Source organism: Triplophysa dalaica, chromosome 14, assembly GCF_015846415.1.
Source record: "Triplophysa dalaica isolate WHDGS20190420 chromosome 14, ASM1584641v1, whole genome shotgun sequence".
NCBI lineage: Eukaryota > Metazoa > Chordata > Actinopteri > Cypriniformes > Nemacheilidae > Triplophysa > Triplophysa dalaica.
The window spans coordinates 17,805,170-17,829,161 of NC_079555.1; the positions used below are offsets into that span (position 1 = coordinate 17,805,170).

Here is a 23,992-nt window from a genome sequence, read left to right on the forward strand (position 1 = left end):
GTGAAACGTTTTAAAAACACAGCTTTCAGTTTTTAGTACATTGTTTTGTAAGCATACTTTAGAAAGTAGTTAAGCTTGACTGGTATTTCTCACACTAACATATGGCTTTGCTGAGGAGACTGGGTCAGAGCATGACTGCTTGACTGTGTGTGTTGTTTTGAGTATGTGGGTTAAAGGATCCAGCCCCCAATATATTTGGAGTGTTAGTTTTTAATTAAAAGTGTAAGTGATGCCCTGCAGCGAGAGAAGCGCATGTCTGTGTTTGTTTTCAGGATGGGTGTCAAATGAGATTATGTTTAGGCATGCATCTATATATGTGTGTGAAACAGAGAGGGTGCAAATTCACCTTTCTACCCCTTATTTCTCCCCTCCTCGCTTGTGTTTGTTTTTCATCCCCGGCCAAGTGGAACACTGTCACTGTTCCACATAGAAACACTGTATCCGACCCTCCTACTTTTTCTCCATGTCCATCCCCAAATAAATGACCAGAGAAATACATTAACTAATGATGTGGCATTAATCACACTCGGAATCAGTACGTCTCAGTATTAATGTGATTCATTACACACACATCATAAATATTCAATAACTGTGAGTATATGTGATACAGCGGACGAACCGCACATACTCTTTACACTTCCTGAGGCTGTGTAAATGTTACAGATCCCATTTGGAAGGCCATCCATCAGCACGTCTCTCCGTATTGTATGCTCTTGAGGATGAAACAGAGTTTTTCCCATGCACTCTTATGTGAGAGGGCTTCTGTATGACTGAGTGGTGCGTACCGGTGCGGTCGGAACGGTGAAGACTGGTGTTTGCGGATGGAACGAGGCCCGTCGAGGGCTTAAATCAGCTCTTTCAGGCAAAGAAACATAGTGGCTTTGTTTCCCAGAGAGACTCACACAGGCTGTTTAACATGGCTGTGGGCATTTCAAGTGTTTTGTGTGGATTCATAGTTGTCGATTGTGTTACAGATATGATTCCTGTTAGGTTAGGCTAGAAAAACATAAAAAAGTGCAATTTAAGTGGTGTGGAGTGGTATTAAATAGAGATGATATCAAATGATGATACTATGGCTGATGTTAATATGCCACAGTATTTATATGGGGCAGCAAAGAATATCACATCCACACACCATATGCTATATATAAAAATCAATTTTTAAGGAATAAAGTTGCAAACTATAAAAGACAAGGAAAGTATTCTATTAAGAAACTCTGATTTAAAAGGTTTTTTGTGAGAGCCAATAAAAATGTTTCGAAATGAACAAATTAATTCAATTTAAGTTTATTTATATAGTGCTTTTCACAATGTGCATTGTTCCAAAGCAGCTTTACAGGAGCAAATAAGAAAATCACAGAAAGGTAAAACACAGCACAGTGCATGGTGTTTATAGAACAAGCAAGATCATTCTAATAAATAATATCAAAATAAAATGCAGTTTCTCTGTGAGCAAGCCAACACTGCCCTGCTGTGGCGAGGATTTTACAAACTCCAATGATTGATTAATGGAGAGAAAAAAACCTCGGGAGAACCAGGCTCAGCCAGGAGGGCCAGATCCCCTCTGACGTGTCACAGCTGCACTCAGTGACCCCGACCAAAAGCCACCGAGCAAACATCCACAAATAAGAAGGAGAGAAATGATCATGTCTTTCCTACATTTTTATCGCCTAATGAAACCATTCTATTAAAATGCAACTTTTGTCCAACAGAAACATTCTAAGGTTCTAAGGTTACTGGTTCTCTGGTTCTTTACTTTAGTGGTAAAGAACAATTTTGGGCTGAATGGTTCCATAAATTACCTTTATGGCACCTTATAAGTTGTATATATGGTTTGTCACAGCAATGCCATTAAATGGTTCTTTGGGTAACCAAAGACGGTTCTTTACTCAAAGGTTTCTTTCAACCTTTCTTTTCAAAGTCAAAATAACTTTTTTACTTTTTCAAATTTTGCGAAAACAAAGAGACTTTAACATCCAAGATCCTTTCTCTGGAACCCTTTAGAAAAAATGTAAAGTAAAGTAAAACATGATTTTCATCTCATTTTACACCAAACTTAAAAAAATATCGGAAATGTTCAATTTAATAAAAAGAGAGACCTTTTTCACAGTGTACATTTTTTTCAAAACAAACAGGTGATTTTCATTACAACATAATTTTACAGTTGGAACTCTGTATTCAGCAATCAGCATTTTAGAACCTTAATAATCTTTAATACAGTAATATTAAACTACACGATTATATATTTATAATATTGGTCCTTAGAATAAAATCATTTTTGAAAAATCACATAGAAGTGAGTCAGAATGATCAACCAGTTGTTCACTTTATCTTAAATGAGTAGCCAACTAACAAAGAGGTCCTGTACGTCCACCAGACCTGATCTTAAGTGATCTTTACATGAGACACATTTTTTGCATTCTTCAAAAAATATGTCAATTTGCACATCATTAAATTCATTTTGAAACTTGTGGTGGTGAAGTGAGGTGCTGTTTTAAAGTTGGCTCTACAGAGCTGCTTTGTCTCAGTCTGGCCGTGGTGCAGCGGTGTGCAGGTCGGGTCTGATAGTGCTGGAGCGGCAGCAGCCATCAGACCTGTCTGGGTAAGATTACCTTCACATCTGTAATGAATTACATGCCCCTCAACCATTCAGACTCTTTTATGATCCAGCAGGTCCCTTACTGTTCCTTAACACACACTAATTCACACTCACGAGAAGCACAAGCCCACTATTCACCGAAACAAAAATTTGCCTAGGCAAACAAATACCTTTATGAGAACACAAAAATCACTCATTCTCACCCACCCACACGCTGGAACTGGAAGGTCTCTGTTACACGGGGTTAGATGTGCACAGAAATCCTCCCTTTTCCTACTAGACAGCTGCTTCTGCCCTGTTTCTTTAATGCCACGATTGTGCTGCTTTGTGTGTGTGGGTAGAGATTCGTTTCTAATGTCGCGCACTTTGATGTCTTCATCTTTAATTCCTCTCAACTGGGAGGCAGACACACACACAATACTGAGTTCTGTCTCCATTAAAACATGATCTGGATAATAATATGCTTCTCAACCAAACCCAGTTCAAACAACTACAACAGACACAAGCTCACTTTGTTATATTTAGCTATATTTAGAATGCATGTGGCTTTCATCACAATTTACCCAATACTGTCTCACAATTCTGTGTACTGTCTTCCAATTTAAAAAAAGGTGGACATTATTCAGATGAACATTTCGGGACAGTTGTCAATTTGTAATGATTTTAAATCAGACATTTTGTAGTAATTTTAAAGTACAGGTATGTGAATTTATCGCCATCTAGTTATGAGGTTGCAAATTGCAATCAATGGCTCTCTCCACCTCTCGATTTCGAAGCACTACGGTGGCTGGCACAGGACTAAGATGTTGTCACATTTCACTTCTTTGGCGAAGGATTTGCCTTACTTCTTATGTCAAATTCACTTCTTATGCCAAATTCGAGGACTCGCTGTGTATGTAGATAGAATTAACTATTTATAAGGTAATAAAAACAAAACACTTCATTGTGTTAAGAGGTGTATTAAGACCTTACATAAAGTAATGTATGTTACATTGCATTTCTGTATTACACACTGGACCTTGAAGGGTTAAACATGAAAAAGCAGGTCAGACTCAGTAGTCATGGTCAGATACAATTTAGCCTTAAAACATTGGAAGTTTCGCCCAGAGGCAAAGACCTTTCAAACAAGATATTTCAAGAAATACGCTGAGACACTGGTGCACCTACAATGACATTAAAGTGGTTTCAACGAGGTTCTCTTCCCAGAATAAAACAGGACCTCACCTGGCAATGTCAACATTTAATTCAATCAGGAATATTGGCAGGTTTGGGCATCAGTACACACTGTGTCGCTGTTTTCCTCTGAACGTTCCCTTTCTTCAATACCTGACCCCAACCGGCTCTCCGCCTTTCCATCTCAGTGCCTCACGTTGTTCCCTCCTGTGCGTAACCACAATTTATACATGCACTTTCTACTATCTACATTGGCGCATCTGTCTTCACGTTTTCTTCTCTTCCAAACACTGAGAATATTCTATCCCAGGTTTAAGGCCAGTCTCTGTCCTCAGTGGAAAGTCTGGAGCCAGGCTGGCTGAGCGGCGACGTGAGGAAGGCCAATTACCTTCTGCCACCCGAGACGTCCAACAAAAACAACAGTGTGTGTAATTAAAGAATGAAAGGAGTACCTCTCTCGCTCTTTCATGATTAGAGCCCCATTACGCGTGGACAGGAGGTGCTGAGGGGGCTGAGGTTAAGACAAACGGCTTTCATGGGATAAAGGACAAAAAACCTCTTTGGATTATGACAGCTGCGCCTTGGGCACGTCAGACCTTACTGTTCATAAATTTAAGACTTTTTTCAAGTAAGTGGACCACTACCTACATTGGCAGCATCCTAACCTATATGAGATCTCGTAGGCGACAGACCACACTACATTGGCAGTACCATGCAAACTTAAAAGGACAGTTCCACGAAAAGTAAAAATTCTCTCATCATTACTCACTCTTGTGTTTTTCCAAAACCTGTATAAATGTCTTTGTTCTGATGAACAGAAAGATATTTGGTAAAAAAAATACAATGGCAGTCAATAGTGCCCCAGAAGTACATTCTTCCAAACATCTTGTGTTGTGTTCCACAGAGCAAATTTTAAAGATTTTTTCCTACTATGGTAGTCAATGGGGTCCAATAATTATTTGGTTACAAGCATTCTTCCAAATATCTTTCTACGTATTTTTAAAAGAATTTATACAGATTTGGAACAACTTGAAGGCGAGGAAATGACAGAATTTAAATCTTTGGATGAACTGTTCCTTTAAGTACCTTGAAAGTCATTATCAGTATTGTATTTTTTGGAGCCACCTTATGCTTAACACACACCTTTGGTAAGTATCAATATTTTCTATGGGTCAGGTAAAAGAAACCATGCAGGTTGGAAACCACGAAAGTAAAGCCCATGACGAATGTTTAACAGTGTACAACGTTTTATTAAAAAGAAATTACATAAAGAAAAAAATCTGTCCCCAAAGTTCCCAGACCCCACCCTCGCTTTATACAACAGGAGATTTTACAACTGGCAGTGACAATAAAGGGATCTTTATAAGAAAACACTTCCGGAAACAAACCTCGGGATTTCTGCAGGTAAAAAAATGGGAGAGATGTCCTTAAAGTTTAGAGTTTCCCTGCCAGGTCCAAGAGCTATAAATACACACACAAAAAAACCTGTATTTGCCCATCACTAGCCAACCTGAAAGAAAGCATTTACACCTGTGAGACTCCGCCATTCAACCCCTGAATTCACAGCATCACAGGGAGACATTCCACAAACATTCTGACCAGTAGTTTTCTAACCGAAAGAAATGTAAAACTACCCGTCATATGAAGATGCTGTCAAGAGTTTATGAAAATGTTTACCCAAAAATTGTGCTATGAAAACTGATGCACACTACGAACCAATACACAAAGAATGTTTATGATAAATGACATTTCCTCTATTTTAGTTAGACAAATTTAGAATGAGGAGATTCAAGCTGAAACCTTAAATCGTTTAAATCTGTTGAGGACCAACACAGTCATGCGTTATACCATGAGGCTGCTTCTGTGTCTACGGACCAAAAAACCTACGTGTACTATCATCATCATCATCCGGTAAATTGGAAGGACAGAAATGGCATGTTTGATCAATGAAAATAAACTCACATGTGGACATCACATCATATACTGGGATAGAAGCGTGTCTTTATGATTAAGCACATGTTCATCTATTAGTTTTTAGTGATGGTGAATTTTGTTTTATTCGGTTCACCACTGCAAATGTCTTTAGTGGGGATTTAACATTCAAACGTCAGTTTAACTACAAAGGGAACTTTAATCGTGAGAGCAACACATCTTTAGAATAGGTCTGCTGTAGAGTGCCACCTATTGGTTAGTAATAGGATCACCCGCTTATAAAGAAAATCCATCAAGGTCCCAACAGGCTAATAAAGTATCTCTAATACTCCAGCTTTTTCAAGACTTTTTTATTCAAAAACAGGGCCATAATTTTGCAATGTGCCACTACCTAAATGAAATCAAAATTAAGTCACAAAAAAAAACAAGTGGCACATTCCAACAAATAAACTTTTAGTTTAACATCATACCACCATGGGGGTTTTTAGTGCCAATTAAACAACGCACAGATTCGAATAACATATAAAGTCAGATTCACTGACATTGAGTTTATCAATCTTGCCCTCCAAAATCACTGTTGTATTTTTCAAGAGCTCTAGAACATTTATGTTGTTTTGAAACTTCTGGAGCTAAACAATCCATCAAAGTTTTACACAGCAGCTAGGTGGCATTACAACCCAATTCATTCGTGGTTTTAAATTTTTTGTGTTTTCTAAGTCAAACTTTAAATAAAAAAAGTCTTAAGAGCTCAAAGAGATGACAGCTCAATTTCAAAGCAGATCTCAAGTGTCACCGTTTTTAATCAACTTACAAATATAAATCCGTTTTCTCCTAAATATTAACAAAAAACCTTCGAACAGTCAAATAAACAGAAATAATCTACATCGGGGGCTCTATCCCATATGCAGGGCGGGAGGAGATATGATAAAAAATACAAATAACACAAAAGAGCACCCTGGGTCTTCATGAACGTTTTAGCCTCTTGGAATGTCGCTGGTTGACTGAGTCCTCGTCGCTGCTGGCGTCCTTCTCGTACGTTACGCCTCGAGACGTCCGCCTCACACCGGTTCTCCTGGTGTCCCTCTCATTGTCGCTGTCCTGCTCCCGATAATCCTTCCGGACTGTCCGCTTGCTTTTTCTCTGAACAACCTCCTCGTCGTCTTCCTCGCTTTCCGTTTCATTTCCTTTGCCGTTGCTGTTCCTGGTTTTCCTTCGTCCGGAGTAGTCTTTATCGTCCTTCTGTCTGCTTCTTGTATGCTTTCCGTTCTGTATCTTCTCTTCTTCTTCGTCGTCCTCCTCCTCCTCGGATCGAGTGACCAGGCGTTTGCGAGTTCGACGACGTAGGTAGCTGACCCCTGGGAGGCTCTTCTGCAAAAGCTCCATTAAAGCTTCCTCAGTGCGTGACATCAGGGTGAGGACGTTGCTGCTGGGCTGGTTGTACTCCTCTGCATTGGAGAAGATGAGCTTTATGTCCTCCAAGAAGTCAGAGACGCCGCGGTACTGAGAGGATTTGAACTTGTTCTGCATGGTGGTGAGGTCCATCGGGCACCTGATGATGTCTTGATAATCTTCAGCCTCCTCAGCAGACACCGGATCCCTGCACAGGAACGTGAGTAGAGAAGGAATTGCAGAAGATTAGCTTTGATTGATGATTTCATTTCAACAGTTTCATTTAATGATGCTAGAGGTGCAGAAATGACAATTGTTTTTTTTAAACTTGTTTACCAAAATGCTCCCAGCATCTACCATTTGGTGTACAAAGAGTTAGCCCCACTCCAAAAATCACATCATTGGTTGAATCAATATTGACATTCTATGAAAAACTAAATTAAAATGAACATGGATAATCACGCTTCAGTGGACCCCTCAAGAAACTTCGCCATCTGCAGGACAGGCAGCACATTACAATTGTTTAGTGAAAATTACAATCTCTCCAAACTCAACCAAGTGCTATGATGTCAAATATGTGCCCTTAACATAATATACACTTAAAAAAAATTCTCAGTGGATTGAAAGACATAACTTTTTGGTTTCACGGTCAAATGAAAATACAGAATTGGATTGAGATGAGTGTGAGCAAATAATCCATTTAACTATTACCTACTTCCTAAATGGGAAATTATGAATACAATATTTTTGTATGGGTGTACCTGAAGGGCCAGCTGTGTCGGAATTTTGTGAGCTTCAGAAGGATCTCCTCACATTTCTCCAGCTCAATTGATTGTTTCGTAGCCCCAGTCCTGGAGCTCTGTCGGACCTACATGTCATTAACAATTAATTAGCCACAATGAACTCTGCCTTGTGTTTGACAATGATGTATACTCACAACTCTAAAACACTTGGTGACACAAATTTTTCAAAATAATTAAACAACACTTGACTAAGAATATCCCTCACCAGCTCATCGATGTCAGCGGTGTTAACCGGCGCTGGACGTGATTTAGACACTGGTTTGGAGGGCGAATTCTTCTGAGGTGGTTTACTCTAGAGGACCAAGCCATTTGATTACACATCTGTTATTGGTCAAATGTTCCAAATGGTTGTTTTTTTGTGCTATTTAGTTCATTTAGTTAGTTTTTCTAGAAAGGCATTTTAACTTCCTACTCACCGACTCATCTTTGTCCCCTCGTGGTTTAGGTGCCGATCTGGTTGCAGGTTTGGTGCTAAGTGGCGAACCATTTTTCTGCTGTGGTTTACTCTGAAGGACCAAGATATTTGGTTTAAGCAACAAAAAACAAATTCAGTTTGAGCACTGCAACCAGCTAAAACTCAATTCCATGGCTCGATTTAGTTGATCCAAGAAGGGTGTTTCCTAAAGTTACTGGACTCACCAGCTCATCCGTGTCTGCTCGTGATCTAGGTGTGGATCTGGTGGCAGGTTTGGCACTAGGAGGTGTACTCTTTTTCTGTGGTGCTCTACTCTGCACTTTGGGCTTCACAGACTGCTTCGCCTTTTTCCTAGGCCTCACTGCAACCAGAATAATACAGTCAGAATCAGAAATCAAGGCCACACAAAGGATGAATAATACACCAGCAGAGGGCTTCCTTACAGCTGTGGCCCGTGTCTCTGTATTCCTCCTCTTCTGATTCCTCCTCTTCCTCGGATTCTTCCTCTTCCTCCTTGTCGTTGTCCTCCTCGCTGTCCTCTTTGTAGTTTCTACACACACAAAGAATGAATGAATGAGGAAGCTGTGTTCGTATTTCAACAAAAGATAAGACAGTGCCACTTTCAGTAAACCACACCTCCATGTTGAGTAAATTTATGGTTTGAGCCATTTAATCAAACATCTATGAAGCAATTTAAATTATTTAGGAAAAGGAAGAACCCTGTGTTTTGGTTATGTTGTGTTACCTGCCCCTGGAGCTGCGTCGGGCGGTGGTGGGTTGGCAGGCCGGGCACAGCCACTCACCCGCCGGTATGCGATGGAGCACGGGGCGGAGGCAAAACAGGTGGAAAGCTTTATTACATTCATCACACAGAATGAGCTTATCATCCTCTCCTGCAGAGAAACAGATGAGTTACACATTAAATCAGTCTGTAACCGTGAACTTCCTTCAGTGTGTGGATCATGTTACACAGAGACAGTGCTATTAAAGGCCAGACGTGATATAGTCCCCAAGTTAAACACACAGAATAAATACTGGGTTTCATTGACTGTCTGAGCCTTTATATGCACTTATAGCAACTTCATGATGGGTTCATTTATAAGGAATAGTTCACATTTATAATGAAAATGCTGACATCATTTTCTCACCCACCGTTGGCATTTAAAACCTGTATAACTTTTTCTTCTAAAGAACACAGATGATGATGTTTTAAAAGATGCTGGTAACAAAAAAACGTTGGTCCCCTTTGACTTCAATTGAATTAACAAAAAAAAATGCACATCAATGGGGATCAACAGTTTTCTGTGACCCGACATTTTTATATATCTTTTGTGTTCTGCAGAAAAAAGTTTTAAAGGTTTGAAATGACCAGAGGGTGAGTAAATGATGAAAGAATTTAAAATTTGAAGGGAAACTATTCCTTTAAGACTAAACAGTAGTGTTGTAACTTCAGAGACCAGCATAATGATGTTGACCCTCCAATGTCTGACCTTTCCTGCGGCACACTTTACAGCGGGCGTTTTCTGCAGACATGTCCCACTTGATGCAGGCGTCCAGCATGCCGAGCAACGCATGCATGCGGGAGAATGTCTGAGCTTCAAGCACGGCAGATTTCCATTTCTCCACAGCTGTCGCAACCTGAGAATGAATTGTACAACAGTGTATTACAGGCTGCATGTAGAACATAAAGTTATAAAATGATTGTTTTACAAATACATTTTTTTATTTCAGTTTCATCATTTAATTTCAAAACTGTATTATTGTGAACCCAGCGTATTTTGTGTTGCAATAAATGGCCAGTCGAGTGTTTTTTCAGATTATTATGTAGATAAATATTAGGTGGTCAGATTTCTTTAAATCTTAATTTAGCTCTAACTTTGCTTAAATCATCTTAAGAAACACAGTCACACACAAACACTCACTCACCCTGGCCTCCTCAGCCAACCTCTTTTGATCATCAACCTCCTCCACCGCAGTCGAGCTCTCCTCTCCCCCGACCTTCTTTTTCTTTTTCTGTTTGGGTGCCATAAAGCCCTGCAGAAACTTTTTGATGACGCTCTCCTGCAGGGTGTTCAGACACTCGCCAAAGTCCTGCAGTTTCTCCAGCTCGCGCACCTGTCAATGGACACAAGTTCAGGTGGGTTGTGTGGAGATGATAATGTAAAGGGGTAAAGACAGTGTAAACTCACTCACCCGCCCTTCAAACGCAGACATGTCGTCCATGTAGCCCAGACCTCCTTTCTGTAGACGGGAGGCCACCTCGATGATGTCACTGCGCAGGAATTTGAGCAGCTCCTGGTGTCCGTCGCAGGTCTTCAGACCGGGATTTCCCTTTTTCGTGAGATGGATGGAGTGTAAGATGTCCTGGTAGCTACAACAGTAAAATACAGTTTGCTAAATTCTTCCTCTTTTTTTCTAAAATCAAGAGCACACAGTCTGTTTTTTCATCTGCTTTTTAAGTGTGTGTATGTGTGTACTTACTGGGCCTGTAGCCTGAGTTTGAGTTCACTTTCTCTCACTCCCTGAGCGTGAAGACACTCTATTAGTTCATCTAGATCTTTTGTTGAATCACACACAAACCTGGGAAATCAAGCATCTGTGTTACCACCCAACACTGATCCGTGCTAAAATATGATGACACCTCGGAAATATTTTAACCCCAAAACAAGGCAAAGACATATCTTATGAGGATTTACCAGTTGAAGATACTTAAAAGAAAAAAGTAAGTGTACCAAAGGTTTTGTCCTTGTTTGGGCACAGTGGTCTCAATGCAGGTCTCAGGCACTGGCGCCCCTTGGTGACCGTTTTCATTTGAAGCTATGCTGCCCTCATCCTCTTTCTCTCCATCTGACAAAATAAAAGAAACAGTGCTGTTAAATATATTACAAAAGCTGTATGTGTAAAATTGTTTGTTTTTATAAATTCTTCAAAATATATTTATATATTTTATAAATTCTTCAAAATATATTTAAAAAAAAAAAAATTCTACTATGGTAGTCAGTGGTGCCTGAGAAATCTCAGTTGCTAACATTTTTCCAAATATTAACAGATTGGGGATAAGTAATAGCCAAATTGTAATTTTTGGGTGAACTATATCTTTAAAGCACATAGTAGATTAAGATACTCTGATCTCAAGTCTACTACTAAAGAGAAGGCCATTTATATTAAACATAGTAAAAAAATAAGTAAATTTTACTTCATATGTAGCTAATGTCAACAGCTTATGCCAAATAATGCATTTAAATCATCATCATGATTTCAAAACAATGAAAGCAACATTTACACTTAAGTTTACATCTAAATCACTTAAACAACTACCAGTATCTACAATTGTGGCATTTAATAAATTAACACTTTTTGATCTAGACCACTTATATAATTCTTGCATCATTTACTCATTGCCATGAGTTCTGCAGAAGAAAGTTTGAAGAATGTCGTTTACCAAACAACACTGAACCCCGTTGACTTCCATTGTATGAACATTAAGCCACCAAGACATTTCTCAAAATATCTTCTTTTGTATTCCACAGAACAAAGAGTCATACACCGGTTTTAAACCACAGGTAAATAAATGATAACAGAATAGTTATTTTTGGGTTAACTATCCCTTAGACACTAACACTGGCCCAGATGAATTTCTTGTTTCAGCAAATAAAGACATTGTAAGTACAGGTATTTTTTAAGTAAGACCCCAGGGACCTGTCTACTTAAAAGTAGATAATATGTCACTGTGACACGTTTGTCCGTTCACTAATAGAAAGCAATGTCTGTGGCTTGTAAACATGCGATGGGATTGTCCTGTGTAACCTTAATTTGATTTAGAGAAACAGCGATGCGATTGTCTCTGGTATCTTCACTCCAGAAAACTGTGTGTATGGTTTGTAAACACACAACGCGGTTTTCTCTCCCGAATGCGGTTGTGACTGGACCAACAGGCACCGCAGGGGCTTCGCAAATGGCCCCGGGGGAAAACGGTGTGCTTATCGATAACAATGTGTTTGATGTTCGAAGATGAGACCTTGTTTCTCGTACACTTTAAGTGACCATACTTTATTGTTTTGTCGCTGGAAGCACAGGCTCACAGCCCTGGCTGTTTTCTTCTACAAAGGGGGCGGAGACTAGCAGCTCCCTTGCACTTAAAGAGACACACACCAAAAATGGGCATGTATCGCAGTATATTAAAAGATCTGTGGTGTTTTTTGAGCTGAAACTTCACAGACACGTTATGTGGACCCATATGAATTATATTACATTTGTGTAAAACTAGGAAAAAAAAAAAATCTCCTTTTAAGAATATGTAAAAGTTTATACAATTAATTTATCTCTCAATTAACTCTTCTCATAAGTACCACTGATAAATACCTTCAGTTTCCTCTTCTTGCTCTTCTTTCTTCACTTCTTCCTTATCTTTCTGCACCTCTTTCCCATCTTTCTTTACCTCTTCCTCTTCTTCAGACGGCACCGGGTTCTCGTCAGGAGGTAGGGTGAAGGAGTAGTCTATACTATCATGTACCCAGCCCTTCTCGATGTACAGCCCAGGAACCACATCAGAGAACAGCCAGTATCTGCAGAACACACCACACAATAATACTGCTTTTACTTCCAGTCATCTGCCTGTTTTGAAGGAAATGTAGACTGACAGAGCGTTATTTACCGGTTGTGGTTGCGGTCTGTGCCCAGTGGCGTTCTCCTCATGACCAGTTTGGCTTTGGTGACCCCATCCTGGAGCGCTTTCTCTGCAGCAGCTTTCTGCCTCCTGATCCGCTCCTCCTCAGCCTCTTTCTCCATACGCTCTGCAGCAGATACACACTAATTTACCAAATTTGAAAATCCTCCTCTCCACTTTTATATTAATTGTCTCTTCTTATCATGCATGTGATCAGCCAAGGACATGAAAGGAGGAAGACTGCAAACACCCTCACCAAAAATCTTTAAAAGGAAAAATTAATCCCAAAATCAAAATTGTAATTTTTGAATATTTTACACACATGGTTACAGTTGTTGTCAAGGTCCACAAAAGTACTTAAGACATTCTTAAATTGGTCCCTCCGCTCCTAGCGTCTCAATTGAATTGAACGCGTAGAAGTGCTCTCGTGAACGCGCTCCACAGACTGACAAGACAGAGGAGAATACAGTGGTGTGAAAAAGTATTTGTCCCCTTCCTGATTTTTTTTTTTTCCATATTTGTTATGCTTAAATGATCCAGATGATCAAACAAATCTTCATATTACACAAAGAAAACCAGAGTAAATACAAATTTAAGTTTTTAAATAATGGTTTTATTTATTAAGGGAAAAAACAATACAAACATTTCTGACCCTATGTGAAATGTAATTGCCCCCTAAACCTAATAACTAGTTGTGCCACCTATGGCTGCGGCAACAACTGCAATCAAGCATTTGCGATAGCTTGCAATGAGTTTTTCACATCGCTGTGAAAAGTTCTTGCAGAATGGTTTTAATTCAGCCACATAGGAGGGTCTTCGAGCATGAACAGCCTTTTTATGCCACAGATTTATGTCTGCACTTTGACTAGGCTAGTCAAATAGACCTTTATTAAATTTTTTTAGCCATTCAGAGGTGGATTTGCGGGTGTGTTTTGGATCATTGTCCTGCTGGATAACCAAAGTGCTTTTAAGCTTGAGGTCAAAATGCAATGGCTGGACATTCTCTTTTAGGATTTTCTGGTAGAGCGAAGAATTCATAATTCCATCAATTATGGATAGTCGTCGAGGTCCTGAAGCTGCAAAGCAGCCCCAGACCATCACACTACCTCAACCATGTTTGACTGTTGGTATGATGTTCTTTTATGAATACCGTGTTAGTTTTACGGCAGATGTTACAGGACGGACACCTTCCAAAAAGTTAAACCTTTGTCTCATCAGTCCACAGAATATTTGCCCACAAGTTTTGGGGATCATCAAGATGTTTTTTAGCAAATGTGAGACAAGCCTGTGTGTTCTTTTTTGGTCAGCATTGGTTTTCGCCTTGGAACTATCCCACGGATGCCATTTTTGCACAGTCTCTTTCTTATTGTAGAATCATGAACACTGACCTTAACTGAAGCAAGAGAGGCCTGCAGTTGTTTAGATGTTGTTCTGGGATCTTTTATGACATTGTGGACGAGTCGTCGTTGTGCTCTTGGAGTAATTTTGGTAGGCCGGCAACTCCTGGGACGATTTACCACTGTTCCATGCTTTCGCCATTTGTGGATAATGGCTCTCAGTGCGGTTCGCCGGAGTCCCAAAGCCTTAGAAATGGCTTTGTAACCCCTTCTAGACTGATACATTTCAATCACTTTGTGTCTTCTCTGTTCTTGAATTTCTTTAGATAGCTGCATGATGTGTTGCTACTTTAGATCTTTTAGATTTCTTCAGTTTGTCAGACAGGTTCCACTTAAGTGATTTCTTGATTCAACAGGTCTGGCAGTAATTAGGCTTTAGTGTGGCTAGAGAAATTTAACTCAGTTATTCAATTCATCACAGTTAATTCATGATTTCCCAAGGGTCAAATTCAATTTTTCACATAGGGTCAGAAATGTTTGGATTGTTTTTTCCCATAATAAATTAAACCATCATTTAAAAATTGCATTTTGTATTTACTCTGGTTTTCTCTGAGTAATATAAAAATTTGTTTGATGATCTGAATCATTTAAGCATGACAAATATGCAACAAAAAAAATGGGGAAGGGGAAAATACTTTTTCAGACCACTGTATATCAATTAAAATTGTTACTTCGCTTTATGTGCGAAAAACAAACCAAACCATTATCGTCGCTTCAAAGAAATTCCTTGAGCCACTATGAGCATATGGACCCATTTAACAATGTCTGTAGTACTTTTTAATGGACCTTGACAACAACTCAACATATGATGTCTATGAGGAGGCTTTAAAATCTCTCAGATGTCGTCTTAAACATCTTCATTTGTTTTCCGAAGTAGCGGGGAGGTCTTAAAACAAGTGGAACGTCATGTGGGTGAGTAATATATAACACAATTTTGAGATTAATTTTTCCTTTATTTAATCATGTTACATTTAATTAGTAACATTAAAGGCAACTGTTTGCCAAAAAATATATATCTTTTTCACTTAGCAACACAAATACAAACAATTATAAATACCCATTTATGACTGGAAATTTTGGAAATATCAGTTCAAATGATTATTAGTTTAACGGTCACCTAAACTATATTTCATAAAACAGGTTGAAGCTTTAGGCAAATATTTTATGCTAATGTCAAATAAAATGTGATTAACAAATGGCACCCCTTGAGTAGTTTATATTAGGCCTACTTTTAATTTGACTGTAATTAGCAATAATTTGTTAAACAATAATAGAACACAAAATTAAAAGAATAATGTGGCCTCAAGACACTTACAAAAACAGCCACTAGATGGCACATCTACGTCATTCATACAGCGTTTGTCCGCATTAAACGGCATGACACTGCATGTTGCGGTTTTGGTTCATTTAAATGTATGCATTCAGTAGCGACTTCATGCATTTATATATTGATACTGACTAGATCGGCAATTTGTATAGTTTCTAGCCATTAAATTGCGGAACGGCCCATTTAAGTCTCTGTATATAAACAATTTTAAGCATATCAGGATTTTCTGTTTATGTTACAAAACACTGTTCAGTTCTCCATTTAATAAAAAAATGACACCACGCGCTTTTTGAGTACCAAAACATCCATGTCTGTTTGAGCATTTTTACTCACCTTTGTTTTGCCGTTCCTGTTCTTCTTTCTCTTTCTTGGCTTGAATCGCCATCAGACGTCTGCTCTTCACCGTACTAATCATGTCTTCGGTCTCCGGTTCCACTTTTGCAATCTTAGGCGGCTCTTTCTTCACGCTCGCCTCTTTCTTCTTCTCCGCCTTGCCTTGTTCGCCGCCTTCCATCTGCTCTTTGCGTTTCTGCTTCTCTGCCTTCTTGCGGTCGTTGACCTCTTTGAGCGTGGCGAGCCGCTCCTTCCACAGCTCGGCCGATCGTTGATGCGTGGCGTCCACATGATCCTCCACAGAGTAGGTCATGAGGATGCGATGGCACAGCGCCACCAGCAGGCTGACCTTCTCCTGAGGCGTAAGCTCAAATACCTCTGATGTCTCAAACTTCTCCAGGAACTCGCTGCTCACCACGTCATCGTAGCCGCTACCGGGCTGCCAGTCCTCCGAACTTGGGATGCTTTCTTCTCCGTGCGAGTCTGAGGGGCGCAAACAAAGGCGTACCAGCTCCGACACGGAATGCATGGTGAGAGGAATCTCGGAGAGTGGCATGTCCAGTTCGCTGTAGCCTTCGGCCAGCTCGTCCTGAAGTAAAGTCTGAAGCAAGATCACCAACACACGGTTCAGGTAGAGAAAACCTGCCTTCTCCCCGGCTAGTGCCTCGATTAGAGCGATGGACGTGATGGGATATTGATCGTCGGGCATCAGGAGACCGGAATAGCAGTGAAGGAATTCGGCGACCATCGCTATGTCTCCAAAAAGTGCGTTGGGCAAGCCCTCAGGCATATCGAACAAGCGGAAAGCAGGCAGGTTCTTACCCTCTATCTCCTGATCTTCATAACGTCGTGACATCTCCCTCTTCACCTGCATCTCCTTCTCTCGTCGTTCTTTTGCTTTTTCCCGTAGTTTCTGCTTCACTTCCTGCCGCTTCTGTCGAAGCACATCCTGTTTCTCCTCTTCGCTCATCAGCGCCCATCTGCGTTTCTGCTCGAGGACCTCCCATCGCTTCTGCACCATCTCCTTCAACTCCTCGGGGAGCCGTCCGCGATCCTCAGCCGACAGCGCTTTTGCTGCTTTGGACAGCAGTGAGGACAGAGTGGTCTTTTTGTCCTCTTTGCCTTTATTTTCTTTGTAGAATCTAAGAAGATGTAAGGCCATTGGTGGCAAGGGTTTGCCTAGCTTAGGGGTTCCGGTACTTAAACTTCTGGATCTCTTTTTGGGGCTCGCTGCTGCAGTTGGACTTTTGGCAAGCTCTAAAAGGGTCATCTGCTTCATTTTAGGTTTCTTGGAGCTTCCCGAGGTTCTCTCGTCTTTTTTGGAGGATTTCTGGCTGCTGGGGGTCTTGGTGATTCCACTCTTGCGGCTTTTTTTGGCGTCGGTTTGTTTTTTGTCTCCCTGCTTCTTGCTGGATTTTGGAGTGCTGAGAATGTTTTCATCAGATTTCTTTGATGTCCCTGAGTTTTTCATTTTTAAAGGAGATCCATTAACTTTTTTCACCTGAGGAAAGGAATGAAGTAAATGTAAGATCTGAGAGTCTGAGTGAAAAATCTTGTTTTTTTGTTAATAGTTTATCAATGTGGGTCATTCGGTTTTTAAAATGTGTGTGCCCTCATAATCTTTAGTTAAAATCTGAAAACTTCTCCCATTCAACTGTCAGTCTTGCTTTCAAAATGCAATGGCTGTTTTTATTCATCCAATCAAATTGAAGAGAAGTGAAAGACGAAAGCCACACCCACAATTTTTCTCATTAGAAATTCAATTTCACTCAGAATTGCCTCAAAATACAGAAGTAAAACTATTGCAACCTCCGGTTCATAGGGACTTTAATCGGACCTATCAAGTGTTCCTGTTTTCTTTAAAAAGCATAACACCAGTCAACTGTGAAGAGTCACACAGTATTATGATATAAAAGTTGCGTTCCAAACCCAGAAAAAAAATTTTAGGATGGGAATAACAATGCAAATGAAACGTCTAATGAAAACGGTGTAACTATTCGATTTTTGTTGACTTAATCGGGTCAAAAAAGTGCAACTATTAAATTCCCTTATTTACTGGTTGACATGCTTGTTTTTATATATATATTATTATCTTACAAAATCCCAAATGCTTCAACACACCTGCATATGATCCCAGAGGGTTGGACTGAGCGATATGTTTTGGGAGTCTTTTGTCTTTTTCTTCTCCACCTCGCCGTTGGATCCAGACTCCCCAGATTTCAGCTTCTTATTTGATTTACCTTCTGGTGAGCACACGCTTTTTCTCTTCGATGAAGGATTTTCTGCCAAAAACTAAAACAATAACCACACATAAAAGCACAATTTATGTAATTTATGCCACTGTTCTTATACAAAACTATTTAACCCAATCACACTCACCTTGTGTGGGTCTAGTAAAAAGTCGCTGAATTTGCTTGGCAGGTTGTATTTTTTCACAAGTTCATCCTCCACCACCCAGGGGGCGCTCTCACCTGAGCCTAACCTCAGGGCATAGTGTCTAATGAAATAGCGCATGATTTCTTTATTGGGTGGCCGCTCTGTTCTAAACAGGCTGTCTGAGGGGACATCGCTGATTACTTTATCTTCATTCAGGAGTTTGACGTCATACTTGTGGGGCAAAAATTTGGGCATCACCCACTTCTTCTTCTCTTCCTTCATACTGGTGGGGAGCTTTCTGGGTGAGCGACGGGCCCTATCAGCTGCAGACAAAATGATAAAGTGATTTCAATAACAAAGATGCTCACAGAGAAAGCTTTGTTAAAATTCATAAAAAGTAATGGATTATGACAAACCCAAGTTCTTGAGAGCGTAAAAAAATTACAATCCTCTTAAATAAGAAAGCACTTGACTAATGATGCAATTTTATGACACTTTTATTATTGTGCACAAGCCAGTAAGCAAAAATTGTCATATTTTTTAAAAGCTGGTGCTTACAGAGACTTTCTCTCCGGTTCTCTTCTTCTGTAGACTGTGGGTCCTTCTTCAGGTTCTCCTGACTGGTGTTTTCTTTATCACTGGATGGAGAATCACAAGCTCCTTCAATTTTCTTCTCAGCATGTTCTTCTTGTGGAGTCTCCAGAGGATGAATCTTTACCACTTTCACGGGCAACGTTTTATCCTTGCCAACCTTGAAAAAGACAAATTAAGAAATCTAAATTCTACCGCATTACCCTTACCAATGAACATTCCTAACCGTATTTTGTACAAATCAATGCATGTTCTTATTCTCAAAATGAAATATACCCAGGGTTGAGTGGGTAATTAATGGAAAACTAAAACTCAGAATCTTGGCTCTCTTGGCTCAGTATCTTGGACTTTCACAGTGTCTTGGGTGGTTGCTTACTGGCCCAACTCAAAAACTTCACTCTTAACTTCTTAGGGCCATTAAATTTCAGCGATCTGAAACACGCAGACAGAATCGCAGAATGCAAGCATTAAAATGGAATTTGATGGATAACACGGAATTGTGTGGAATTTATTAAATTTCGAACTTCTCAATCAGAAAACATGGGGATGAAAACACGTCTCCAGAGCTGCTCTGACAGTTTATTTAATGAGCATTTCATAGCTTCATTTCAGTAAAGCTACTTTCAAACATGTTCAAAAAGGTCTTTGGGACCTCCCTTCAAAATAAAAGTCCAGCTAACTTTAACTATGACACACAAACACGCATGAATAAACTATAATATATTAGTTCCTTGATTAAAGTAAATGTACTAGTAAAATAAACATAAACAGAAAATGCACCAGAGAGATGTGAGTTACTATTAACATTTGTCCATTATGCCATAATTAAACAGATTTTTTCCGTATGGTTAAAAAACACTGTGGACTCCAGATGTCTAACTATAGTTAATGAGTAAATGCTAAAGTATACTGAATTTTTTTTCACGTGGGCAAAAATATTACTGTTGTATCATAAACTAAACAGAAAAAAACGGAATCCAGGAAAATTCAAACAATAACAAAAATACACGGGGGGGCTATTACAATATTCAACCTCAAATGTGTCCAACAGTAATGCTGGCAATTTAATAATAGCTTCGTTTTGTCATTTACTGGATTAAGATCACTTAGTAAAGTTTGTTGAAATCAGAAGTCAAGTCAAATCCAAGCTCATACCAGAAAGTCACACTCCTCATCCACTGCATACTTCGTGAGAATCTCCACCCAGGCCAGATCAACTAGCTTATCAAGAGGTACTGTGTTATGGTGCACAATCTCCAAAACACGCTTCTCGAACCACGCCGGATACTCCTCCTGAAGCCTGTGTAAGCAAAACCATACAACATGATCAAACTCTGCAAGTAAACATTGATGACAAAGGGGCCATAAATACAGGGCTTAAACCTGTTTTCCATAAAAATCATTACAGGATAAAAGGTGGTATTGTGGGTGAACAAAATAACTATAAAACACAAGCTTTACTCATGAAATGTACCAATGAAAGGTGTACATTTCCCAGTTTTAAACTGGTAAGAGTTCTGCATTCATTTGCAAGTATCTTTTATAAAGTGCATTTCTGTTTTTAAGTCTCAAGCAACCATTATCAAGGGCAATGGTGTTGTTTTAAAGCGGTACTTCGCCCCAAAATGAAAATTCTGTCATCATTTTAATTTTGCTGAACACAAAGGAAGTTATCTGAAAGATTGTCAAATATTACCCCCCATTGACTCCCATAGTATTTATTGGTGGGGGAGATCTAACATTCATCCCAATTTCTTCCCGTGTGTTCAGCAAAACAGAAACATTCCCTAATTCATTTTAGGGAAAAGTTTCTCTAAATTGTGTAATATTCTGCCAGTTTTCCACATGGCCACCAGAGGGAGACGAGAAGCACAGCTTCAAAGGACAAACAGTGAGAAGCTGCTGTTACATGTTTATACCATTTACTCCCCACAGTGCATCTTACATAAGCTGCTTATGACTAAACTGTCCCTTTCTCCCCACACATAAAATGTATCTAGTCATCAGTTGAGCAGATCCAACTAGCAAAAAATTTAATGCATCTACCCACATTTCTCAGATATCAGGAGAACATAAATCAGAATAAAACTGTGTGAATGTGACTAGTGTGTGTGTGTGGGGGGGGGGGGGGGTGTGAGAGATCACAGAGTAAAATATGTAATCAACTCATTTAATCAAATGTTTAATTGACAGACGATTGAAGAGAAAATTAAAACAGCACAACAGAGGACTGACACATGAACACACACGTTCATTCATTAGTTCTGGTGACTTACAGCTCAGTGACTTCCTGCTCTTCTTCCCAGGCTTCCTTGTGTGTGAGCTGGCTGCTGCCGGTGCTCTTGCACGTCCATATCCGCTCAGCGTATCTGTGCAGCCGAGCCTCATACTCTCTGAACAATGCCGTTAAGAACAAAACACACTCCAATACAGAATCTATAATGCTTTTAGCTATTTCAAGAATGGACAAAGTTTGAAATGACTAAGAACAGGACCAAAGCTCAAAAGCAGCATACAGAAAGCCAAAGACGATCAACTCAAGTGAAAACACCACTACCAGTCCAGGACAAATGAGCCTCTATACAAATGCGTGTGTGGCAAAAAAGCCCAATAATTAAAGGGCCAGCAGCAGTTACAATATGAACACATATTGCATTTAGATCTGCTATTAAAGGTATAGTTCACCCAAAAATATATTTATTTTATATTTACTCGCCTCATGTCATTCCAAACCTGTATGACTTACTTTCTACAACAAAACATAAAAAGAAGATCTAAAACAAACATTTCTCAAAGTATCTTTTTTTGTTCCAGGCATAGTTTTCAATATAATAAAAATAATAATTGAATTAAATTTTGTGTGAACTGTCCCTTTAAGAGCAACATTGGTAAGAACTGGGTCAAAAACATTTCTTAAATTCATTACTCCATAAACTCACTCACGTTAACAATAATTAGGGACCAAGAATATATTTTGTTTTATATCGTCTGTTGATACAGACTGATATTGAGAGCTGAATTTAATGGTGAGACTCCAGGACAGACACACACAAACTATCGTTGCAAGTTTTAGACCCTCTTTAATCTAACTGTGGTAAAATGAATCTGCTAAAATTATCAAATATGACTTTCGGTCACTTAATCTGCCCATCCCTTTCAACTACAACACCTTGCTTTAAAGCCCCGCCCCCCAAGAACCTGCGCCCAATCCGGTTACGGCAACCCGGAAAGTACAATATGGTTGACAAACCCTAAGCGTTTTGTCAACACGATCAGATTATTTCTGCTTTACAAAAAAATCAATCGGTGCTACCGAGACAGTGTAATAATTCGCACATCATTTTCATTTGTTTTTCAGAACAAATGTCTTCTTGTCCTGTTTGAATATCAAAACGTCATACAAAAGCAGCATAATGTAGTTCAGATATTGTGTTAATAGTGCATTGACAGCAGAAAATGACAGCGAGTGTTATAATGTTCAGCCCTATTGTAACTGTACTACCAATCATGACGAAACTCGCGTAGCGAGAAAAGAATGACCTCGCGCAGCAGCTGCACGTGAAGTTTCGCATTCTCCTCGGTCCAAAACGTTGTTAAACCACACATACAACCATACGGCATATATATTATTACAACTAATAATATCCCGAAACAAACTCCGTTAATAGACACACTAGGATAGCAGTGCTCAGAAGAATCGCACACATTCTCGCGTTATCAACCCACATCACGCGTAAATTGTAAAGCCGAGTGTTTTACACAAGCTTGAGTCATGGCAGCTTGATGGGAAACTGTTTAGCGAGACGACACGCTCAAACTGCATTCTTGAGCTAACGTGCTAACATTAGCTGACTTTAAAACGTACGAGACAAGAAATCTTAAACACTTAATCACTTAAAACCCTAGTCAAAATAACATTCGGTCACGTCTAATGAGTTTGACCCCAACTTAGATAACTAGAACGTCATTGTCGACGTTAAGCGTTACAATGAGATCCAGCGTGTGAGGAAAACAATAATAAAAAGGCATTAATACACAAAGACCAACGAAAACAAGACCCGCCTGCAAATAACGGATCGAGGCCAACAAACGGAACTGTTCCTGTATGTGAACCGTGTAAATGGACGGTAGAGACAGTCATAAAGGATACTCTTTGTTCTTGAAGGCCTCTTTAGTGTGCTCGATGATGTACACATCCTCTCCTGGGCCCGGCGTCTCCGACAGTGGCTTTACCAGCGGGAATGGCCTTCGTCCTAGCAACGGTGCCATCGCGGGTTTCTACGGCACTGGGTCTGTCTGTCAGAAACGTTACTTCTTCGACCTCAGCTTGAACTGAATATCCTGTAAAATCCCCGCGTTTTAGCGGCGTAGCATCGGGGCTAGGCTAGCGCGCGTCGCTTTACTTTTTCGTGAAGCGAGTATAAATAAAACCCAAACAAACGTAGCTTTGTGGATCAGTTACATGTCTTCTGTGAACTTCGGTTCGCAGGATTCCATTGGGTCATGGTGATGTGGCTGTAAAAGTGCTATGAGTGAACGCAACGGAAGCTCCTGAAGTACCGGGGTGAACGCGCGAAACGCGACTGAAGCGGAGGCGGCCCGTCAGCGCGGGTATGGCGGGCTTTCTTCTACCACTCAACTCCGTGTGCAATTGATTGTCCAGGCCAGAACGACATACAACTTCCTCGTCCCAATCGAGTGCAAACCGTATAAATATCGTTTTGAGTGACGTGTCGATTATATAAACAAACAAGAAGCTTTGTAGGCGATTGAAAAATGGCGGGAGTTCCTGCTACACCGGCAACATTCCGTAAAACCTCAAAACTCCGTTACCCCGGTAGCAAGCAGCGTCTCATGGATAAGCCCTGCCCACAGCCTACAGCTATTGGTTATTAAATAACTACGACACAGTTTAAGATATTTGATTGGTTTATTCAACTGTCAGTTTTTCTACTCCACCTTTTGTCAAAGGAACACGCCTCCAATCAAAA

The 23,992-nt window shown here is 39.9% G+C and overlaps 1 protein-coding gene across 1 annotated transcript; it reads right to left on the minus strand.

The window, feature by feature from the left end:
- Window positions 1–1,271: 1,271 nt before the first annotated feature.
- On the minus strand, window positions 1,272–23,840 carry baz1b (bromodomain adjacent to zinc finger domain, 1B). Its single transcript, XM_056766020.1, has 21 exons — window positions 23,152–23,840; window positions 21,278–21,394; window positions 20,157–20,301; window positions 18,969–19,161; window positions 18,414–18,733; window positions 18,156–18,326; window positions 16,035–17,535; window positions 12,966–13,104; window positions 12,674–12,876; window positions 11,044–11,158; window positions 10,793–10,891; window positions 10,505–10,682; window positions 10,238–10,426; window positions 9,802–9,949; window positions 9,057–9,204; window positions 8,755–8,861; window positions 8,536–8,672; window positions 8,313–8,402; window positions 8,102–8,188; window positions 7,855–7,961; window positions 1,272–7,301 (listed from the first exon to the last, which is right to left on the minus strand). The coding sequence occupies exons 1-21, from the start codon at window positions 23,268–23,270 to the stop codon at window positions 6,668–6,670; spliced, it is 4,947 nt and encodes a 1,648-aa protein (XP_056621998.1). The 5' UTR covers window positions 23,271–23,840; the 3' UTR covers window positions 1,272–6,667.
- Between the last annotated feature and the right edge of the window lie 152 nt (window positions 23,841–23,992).

Bases quoted from the DNA above. Each gene is read 5' to 3' on its own strand.
- baz1b (XM_056766020.1), bottom strand. From the start codon at position 23,270: ATGGCACCGTTGCTAGGACGAAGGCCATTCCCGCTGGTAAAGCCACTG. The intron at 9,205-9,801 runs GTCAGACATTGG...GTTTCTCTGCAG, and splicing joins TAAAGTGTGCCGCAGGAAAG to GAGAGGATGATAAGCTCATT. The intron at 8,673-8,754 runs GTAAGGAAGCCC...TTCTGGTTGCAG, and splicing joins CAGAGACACGGGCCACAGCT to TGAGGCCTAGGAAAAAGGCG.